Source organism: Crocuta crocuta, unplaced genomic scaffold, assembly GCF_008692635.1.
Source record: "Crocuta crocuta isolate KB4526 unplaced genomic scaffold, BGI_CrCroc_1.0 scaffold28, whole genome shotgun sequence".
In the NCBI taxonomy this organism is placed as follows: domain Eukaryota; kingdom Metazoa; phylum Chordata; class Mammalia; order Carnivora; family Hyaenidae; genus Crocuta; species Crocuta crocuta.
The window spans coordinates 2,517,135-2,526,336 of NW_027533256.1; the positions used below are offsets into that span (position 1 = coordinate 2,517,135).

General features: G+C 46.2%; 1 protein-coding gene across 1 annotated transcript in view; it reads left to right on the plus strand.

Moving 5' to 3' along the window:
* The window catches only part of ANXA11 (annexin A11), a 43,575-nt gene extending 42,271 nt beyond the window's left edge, over positions 1-1,304 (plus strand). Inside the window, exon 15 of the mRNA XM_077746377.1 lies at positions 479-1,304. Within this exon, the coding sequence (XP_077602503.1) occupies positions 479-538 (60 nt within the window). The 3' untranslated portion in view covers positions 539-1,304. The remainder of the gene's footprint in view (positions 1-478) is intronic.
* Positions 1,305-9,202: the final 7,898 nt, after the last annotated feature.

The following is a 9,202-nucleotide window of genomic DNA, read 5'->3' on the forward strand; positions in this document are numbered from 1 at the left end:
ATCGTAACCTGAGCCGAAGTTGTTGGATGCTTAACTGACTGAGCCACCCAGGCGCCCCTCAGCCGGGATGCCCAGGTAATAACAATACCCCGCACCTGACACAGGACATTACACTTCCAGAGCACACTTAGTACTGCATCAGGGGCCGTCTGTCCTGGGAAAAGACCACCATGAGTTAGCTCAGAGCTAGGGGTTTTGGGGGGAGCTTTTTAAAATTTTTGAGCATTTGTTTTTCAAATTATGACTTTGATCACTGGGGTGAGTGCAGCTTTGTCTTTTTAGCGGGGGTTTGGGGAGGCTGAACTGCACCTCGCTGGGTTGTGCGCCAATGTGAGCCTCTCCCTCCACGGGACCTGGGCGATGGGAGGGGTTACCCCTGTGGGGCCTGCGTCACTGTAGAAGCGCTCGGGGCAGAAGATCGGAGGCCGAAACTGGCCGCAGCTCCCTCAGCCGCTGTTTTCCTTGTTTCTGTAACCAGGGAGACACTTCAGGGGATTACCAGAAGATTCTGCTGAAGATCTGTGGCGGCAACGACTGAGCTGTGACTAGTGGCTCACTTCTGTCCACCTGCGGGCAACAGCGATGCCAGGAGAAGGTCCAAACAATGTCCATCTGTTTCTAACAAATCCACAGAGTAGCCCCCCAGGTGCCCCAGGGCAGCCCGTCCGTCCGTAGAGCCTTGGCCCATCTTCTGCCGCCTCTCCTGCTCCGTATATCAAGCTCGTGCTGAAGGACCTGGGTCCCCCCCTCCCTCAGGGTGCCTTCTCCTCCCCAGCCCTCACGGCCGCTTGCTGCTAAAGTACATGTTTTATTTCTTGACTGCTGCAGTCATTCCCTTTTGCTTGTGGCTGAGACTCCTAGCTTCATATTAGTCATGTGGTTTTGTATTTTTATTTGGAGGCGTCTTTTTTTATAATAGCCCCTGCCAGACAGACGCATACACGTCTGTGCTGTGTCCACGTTTCGGGTGAGAGAGGTTGGCCGGGGGGCACCGTGTCCTCGGCAAGGAGTAGAAGGGAAAACCTTTAATGGTAATCTTTGCATCTGGTGAGAATGTGTCATCAGCTTTGTTATTGCCAAACTCACTCCTTAGAGTTTTCTTAGAAAAGAAAAAAAAAAAAAAAGAAGAAGAGAAAGGCCAGGAAGTCTTCTGTTCCTTCCTCCGTGCAAAGCCATTGGAACACGACCAGCTCCCTGCCAGTCACAGGGCTTCGTGTAAATTACATGAATGTGCCTTAAACCTGGATGTCCATAGCCAGAAACTTTCTAAATTAAAGTCAGCCAGCTCTGGAACACTTTGGAAACGTGTCCCCGGTGCCAGCTTGTTTTCTCCTGCCCCCCGATTCTGCCTGTAGCTCCGGGTCTCGGCCTCAGTAGCCGGTGAAAGTGTGTATGACTTTAAGTAGAAGCATGGTCAGGAAATCCTGAGCGGTGGTGATTTCCAGAAACCCGGCTTGTAAGGAATGAGAAGGGAGGTTCCCGAGCTCCGTGCTCAGGGCCCAGCTGCCGAAGCGGCATGTGGGTTTTGGTCAGATGCGGGTGCGGTGTCGTCCACCGAGCGCAAGGTAGAGGAGTGTGGTCCTTCATCCGGGTCCCGAAGAAGAAGCACGGGCAGGAGGGTGTGTGTGTGTGACTCCTGGGCGCCGGAGAGGAGGGTGGGCACGGCCCGGAGAGGCACAAGACTGGCGCCTCCCTCCAGGGACCCTTTGGTCTGAGAGGGTGCCCGTGCCTGTGGTCCTGGTGGCCCTTTGGCCCCTTGGTTGGTAGTGTTAGGAGAGGGTGAGTCTACAAGGGTCACAGTTTCGAGACATCACTGTTCCGTCCAGAAGCCTAGAGCTTGCCTTGCCGGACACGGGTCTCCACTCATTCCCGTTCTGACCTCCGCTGGGATTTAGAAAGGAGAGAATTCAGGGACTGAGGTGGGAGATGAAGCCAGCTGGGCCCTGGCAGGGGCCCCACAGTAGACGTCTGGGTGGGAATACCACCTGACCCCTCACTATCACCTGGGCACAGTGAGAGGAGAGCATGGCCCAAGGGGCATGGGGCTGCCATGAGCTAGACCCTAGCCCGTCCCCCCTAGACCCACCTCCCAGCCGGAGAGGTTGCTGTGGGCCCTGGAATCGATGGTGGGCCCCGCTCTTCACCCCCGTTTCCATGCCTGCGGCCTCTTGAACAAGGCCCAGGGTGCCTGCTAGAGGTGCTACCCGCTCCCCAGGGCAGGCCCTTTGCCCTCGGGTGCCAGGAGGGCCCTGCCTGGTGGGATGGACTGATGGGCATGACACAACTGTGAACTCAAGCTGACCCCGGCGACAGCCTCCTGAGCCGTTCCAGGGCCTGCCTTCAGCCCCCTCTAAGGTGACTGCAAATGTCTTGTGACATTACTCTGCCCTGCTGTCTGCACTGAAGGTTGCAGCCTGGTGCCCAGCAGGCCGTCTCTGACTGTACGTGCCTCTACTTTGGTCCCCGGAGTGTCTTTTCTGACATTTGAATTTATTGCTCACATTTAGGTATCGAGAGGTTTTATGTTTTTTAAAAATCTGGAATGCTGGCTTCCCTTGAAAAATCCAATTGTGGCCACCCTGCAGACCGGGAGCTGCTGGAGCCACGCTGCAGCTGCCCCCTTCAAGCACACCCTCTCTGTTTAGCCACCAGCCCCCTGCACCCTATTGCATGTTACCTCTTCGGCCCCCATAGGCCTCGGGTTTGAGGCCCCTGGTTCATACGCTCAGAGACCACCTGCCTTTGACTTGGTCTTGGTTTCTCTCTATCTTCCTGCCCCTCAGGCTGCCCCCTTGGTCACGCTCATGGGACCCAACGCGTAATGAGTATGGGCTGGAGGACTGTATGACTCCAGTGAGCTCAGCTCAGGGGCAGAGGCATTTACTGCCTTCCGAGGTCAGCAGGAGGTTATTAACTGCTGATTATGCCCAGGACAAAGAAGACCGAGAGGAAGACCTTCAGCCTTCTGGGGCATCTTTCTGGGAGAGAACTACCCTGGGTCTTTTCCTGCCTCCTGGAAATGTTGGTCACGGCCAGTTCATGCCACACATCTCAGGTCGCTTCCAGAAGAGCTACTAGAGAGTGAGATAGCAGGTAAATTCCACCCTGAGCGAACTCTCAGCAGCTGTGGGCCCTTGGAAGGACACCGTTAGGGGCAGGGGCGTGACTGCGGCCAGGTGAGCGAGTCACCGGCTTTGGGAGCAAAATTGAAGAAATCCTCCTTCTTGCTGTATGTTAGGCCATAGAAAGGTGCTTGCTTTGTGGATGGAGAAATGGTCCTGAGGCGGTGTTCTCACACCCCAGCGAGCATCAGGATTATCTGAGGCGCTTGTTCCCGTGCAGGCTCCCGGGCCCCACCTCACGGATCTGAGCAGGCCTGGGGGCCGGGAAGCTGCCTCTGCCTCCTGCTTGCCTTGTCATTCTGGTGCAGATCTAAACGCTGAGCTGAGACCCAACTTCTGAGACCAGAGGTGTTTGTTCACACATAGGGCAGGTGAGCCCGAGGCAGGCTGTGTTTGGAATTCGGTCAGGTGACGGAAGATGGGGCAAGAGGGATCTGTGAGATGACCCTCTGCAGATGCCCATGGTCAGAGTGACCGCTGGTGACCATGCTGTGTCCTTCCTCTTGCTTGGGCAAGGGGTCACAGCCCTAGCTTCGGACTTAGCCCCATACTTCTGCTGCCGGTTCCCTCCTGCCCTGGCTCACGGAAGTGGAGTTGGATTTGGAAACAAGAAACCGAGCTGGACCGTCACCAGTATCTTCACCAGGCAGGTAACAGCTTAACTTTTCACCTCATCAAACCTGAAAGCACTCTGGCCACATTACTCAGTCTTCTGCCTGGCCCCTTACGGGGACCCTCTCCATGAAAGATTCAATCCGTGAAGCCCTCAGCTTGATGAGGGACTCTTGCCCTCAGCCCTCATTCCATGGAAAGCTCTCCTTGGCCCAACACTGGTGTCCATTCTGACCCTGGCTCCTTCCAACAGTAAGAGTTGACATCCTGAAGCAGAAAAGGCACCAATCTGGGAGTCCAGTATCTCGTCCTGATCTCAGATCAGCCACTGGTTTGCTCTGTGATCCTGGAAAAGTCATGTCCCCTCTTTGGGCCTTTGTTGTGCTTTTGTGAAACGAAAGACTAGATCAGAGCTTCTTAAACTTCACTGTAGCCAGTAAAAATGGAGGAGTAGGACCCCCAGAAGTATTCCTCCTCCACAAAAGCAGCAAAGAAGGTGACGAGAATGGTCAGAATCAACTTTATTCGAACTCTGGAAACTAAATGAAGGTCTGCGGGAACCAAATGCTTGATAAAAAAAAGAAAGTCCATAAGAGGGTCCTGTTGCATTTCCATATGCCCCAGCCCTCTCCCCCACGTCCCCGTGGCTCAGCAGCGCCTTCGAAACCATATCCCACAGTCCTTGTGTGGGTCCACAGCACTGTAGGGAACAGAATGGATCTTGTCCTCAAGAACTATGGATATTTTGATCTGTCTGGTTGCTCCCTTAAAGCAACTGGCTCACATGACTTGAGTTTATTTCACCTAATTTGGTGGAGGTGGGTGGGAGGGGGGAGGCAGCAACCCTGGGGGACATTTGAAGGCAAATGTGTTAGATGCTGATGCCTGGAGGAAGGGATAACAGTTGGGGCAAACAGGAGATAAACTGAAAAGTTTGGGGAAGAAAGGCTATGAAATAGTTCGGAGGATAATGATTTTGGAGAGCGCACGAATCATTGGCAATCTGGAAGGGCACACACATGCCCAGGGCTGAATGCACGCTTAGCAAATACATGAGAAGGCTCTCAGCACTCACCTCTGGCTGGCCTTGGGGCTCCGCACAAGCTGGAAACAAAGGCTTGGGTAGAGGCATAGACCACTTGGGCCGGGTGTCAAACACCCCAGCACACACACAGCACATTTGCAAAGACTGGGAGATCTGGGGATGGGGGGTGAGGAGTTGGTTCCAGGAGTTTAAGGAAATGTGTGGAATCCCTAGTGACTGCTAAGCTAACTGATTTCGGAGACTTCAATAGCCACACCTAACAAAGAATACAGACTTAAACTAGTTCAGAAAACTCACTAACTTACAACTAACACAGCAAGCCGCAACAACAAATCCTGGGAAAGGGGAAGACTCCGATGTCCAGAGTTGTCACATTATAATGTTCAAAATGCCCAGTTTCCAACAAACGGTTTGAGGCATGCAAACCAAGAAAGTATGAGCCATACACAGGACACCAAAAAATCTGTGAGTAGAAACTGAGGAAAACCCAGATATTGGACTTCCCAAACAAAGACTTTACATTAACTCTCTTTAAAAATGCAAATTTCTTTTTGGTTCCCTTTTGTAACTTCATAACAGAAATAAAATCTATATTAGAATAGAAGAGCGATAACATTCCTGTTACTATAAAGAAGAACCAAATAGAAATCCTAGAGTTGAAACGTACAGTAAAAGTGAAAAACTCACTAGAGGGGTTTAAGAAGAAATTTGAGATGGCAGAAAGCATCCACAAACTTCCAGATAAGCCAGTTGAGCTTTCCCGGTCTGAATTGCAAATGAAAAGAGAATGAAGAAAAATGAGCAGAACCTAAGAGACCTATGAGACCCCATCAAGGGCACCAATACGCATGTAATGGGAGCCAGGGAAGAGAGAAAGCAGAAATATCTGATGGAACAATGGCTAAAAACTTACCAACTTTGATGGAACAAGTTAATCTACACAGCCACGAAGCTCAGTGCACTAAAAGCAAGATGAACAAAATGACCCACGAGACACATTATAACTAACCACAAGAGACAAGGAATCCTGAAAGCCATAGAGAACTCACTTGTCATGTACAAAAGATCTTCAAGAAGATTAAATCTCACTTCTTGTCAGAAGCTATGTAGGGCAGAAGGTACTGGGATGACATAGTCGGTGTGTGAAAGGAAAAAAAATGCCAACCAAGAATCCCATATCTGGCAAAATATTCTTTAACAGTGAAGGAGACGTTAAGGCATTCCCGGATAAACCAAAACTGAAAGTCTGCTGCTAGTAGACATGCCCTATAAGAAACACCAAAAGTCCTTCAAGCTGAAATGAAAGACACCAGGCAGTAACTCAAATCCACATGAAGAGAGAAAAGACATTGGTACAGGGGACTCCAGAGGTAAGCATAAACTTAATACGTTTTTTGGTTTGTACCTCTTTTTTTTCCTGTATGACTTAAAGACAGTGACACCAATCAATAAATATAACTCTGTTGATGGGCACACAATGTATAAAGATGTAAATTGGGACAATAATGACAGAAAGGAAGGTGGTGGGGCTCTGTAGAAGCAGTTTTTATATACTGTTGAAACTTGGTGTTAATTCAAAATGATTGTGACAAATTAAGATTTTAATTTAGTCCCCAGAAATAACTAACACATAGTAAAAGAACTGTGAAAGGAATCAAAATGGTACACTTGAAACCATCTGTCTCACACAAAATATGGCAATAATAGAGGAATTAAGGAGCCATAAAATACATAACATAGAAAACAAATAGCAAAATGGGACACACCTTTACTTAGTAGTAATTGCTTTAAATATAAATGGCATAAACTCTCAAAAAAGTGGAGGTTCACAGACAAAAGATATTATATCCTGGTAGATGGGTTAAATCCATTAAGTTGTAACAATTATAAACATATATGCTCCTAACAGTACAGTCCCAGAAAGTTTGAAACAAAACCGGACAAAATTGAAGGGAGAAATAGTTGATAATAGTTGGAAACTTCAACACCCCACTTTCCTATTGGAGAGATCAATTAGACAAAAGATAACAAGGAAACAGAACTCTTGAACAACACTGTAAACCAACAGACGTATATAAAACAGTAGACCCAACAACAGAATAGTCATTCTTCTCAAGTTCACATGGAAAACTCTCCACACAGACCACAAAACTAATTAAAAAATATTTTTTATGAGAGAGGGAGCATGAGCAGGAAGGGGCAGAAAGAGGGAGACACAGAATGTGAAGCAGGCTCCAGGCTCCAGCTGTCAGCACAGAGTGGGACACTGGGCTTGAACCTACGAGCCGTGAGATTATGACCTAAGCTGAAGTCAGATGTTCAACAGACTGAGCCGCCAAGCTGCCCCTAAACAAATTTTAGAAGATTGAAACTATACAGGATATCTTCTATGACCACTGTGGAATGAAATTAGAAATAAGTAACAGGAAAGAATCTAGAAATTTTACAAATAGGTGGAAATCAGACAACATTCTTTAAAAAAAAAAAAAGCAGAGGAAATACATAGTTGTAAATGCCTACATTAAAAAAGAAAAAAGAGATGGGGCACCNAGAAAAAGAAGAACAAGCTAAACCCAAAGCAACCAGAAGGAAGGAAATAATAAAGATTAGAGCACAAATAAACAGAACAGAGAAACAACAGGATCAGTGAAACTAAACAGTAATCCTTTGGAAAGATGAACAAAATTGACGAACTTGTAGATTGATTGACAGGAAACTCAGTTACTGAAATCAGAAATGAAAATGGGACATTACTGATGACCTTATAGAATAAAATTTTATTTTTAATTTATTTATTATAAAGTCATAAGAAAATACCATTCATAGTTGCATGTCAACGTATTAGCTAGCTTACATAAAACGGGAAAATTCTTATAAATACACAATTCTCAAATGCGACTCAAGAAGAAATAGAAAATCTGAATAGACCTATAATAAGAGATTAAATCGGTAATAGAACACCTCTCAACAAAGAAAAAGCCAGGACCAGGAGGCTTCACTGATTAATTCAATCAAATATTTAAAGAAGTAACACCAAATTGCACAAAAAACCATAAAATACCTAGGAGTAAACCTAACCAAGGATACAAGAGATCTGTATGATGANAGGAAATAGTGGGGGAAAGGGGGAGTGGCAAAGCATGAGAGACTCTTGAATGCTGACAAAAACTGAGGACTGATGGATGTGGGGGGGTTGGGCACAGAGAGGGGCACTTGTGGGGATGAGCACTGGGTGTTATATGGAAACCAACTTGACACTAAACTATTTGTAAAAAAATAAATAAATAATAAAGAAGTAACACCAATCCTGCGCAAACTTCTCAAAACATAGAGGAGGGAACACTTCCTGACTCTGATGAGACCAATGTTACCCCGATACCAAAGCCAGACAGAGATCACAGGGGAGGTGCAAAACTCCACAATGAAATAGCAGCAAACCGAATCCAGCAGTGTATTTAAAGGATTAGCCACCACTCCCAAGTGAGATTTATCAAAGGAATATAAGAATCATTCAATATACAAAAATCAATCCATGTAATATACATGGTTAATCGGATAAAGGGGGATAAAAACCACACAATCATCCCAACCGATGCAGAAAAAGCATTTGAAAAAAAAACAACGCTTTTGGATGATTTAAAACAAAAATGTAAGAAAAGGAATATTTACCAACCTGATATAAAGAGTATCTGTGAAAAGCCACAGCTGACATACTTCATAGTGAAAGAAGATCTTTCCCCTAAGATCAGAAATAAGACAAAAATGTTTGCTCTTGCAACTACTAGTCAACATAGTATTGGAAGTTCTAGTCAGGGCAATTAGGCAAGAAAAAGCATCCAAATTGGAAATAAGTAAAACTTTCTATTCACAGATGACATGATCTTTTATAGAAAATTATAAATCCTATCCACACAAAAGCTTTAGAGCTAATAAATGAATTCAGCAGAGTTGCATGATATAGGATACACGATCAAAAAACAAAACTCAGTTGTGTTTCTATATACTAGCAGTGAACCATCTGAAAATAAGACTCCATTTATAGTAATATCAACAACCAAAATATTTAAGGATAAATTTGTTGGTGTAAGACTTGTACACTGAAAACACACACAAAAACACAAAATGCCCTGTGCTCATAGATTGGAAGACTTAGTATTGACAAGGCAAATACTCTGTAAACTGAGCTGCAGATTCAATCTAATCCCTATAAAAATTCCAGCTGCCTTTTTGAAGACATGGACAAGCTGATCCTAAAATGTATATGGAATTGCAAAGAACCGGTCCACAAATAACCAAAAACAGCCTTGGAAAAGAACAACATAGTCCGGGATCTCACACTTCTTAATTTCAAAACTTACTTCAAAGCTACAGGAATTCAGACGGTGTGATGCCCGCATAAAGATAGGCGTATAAATGGGATAGA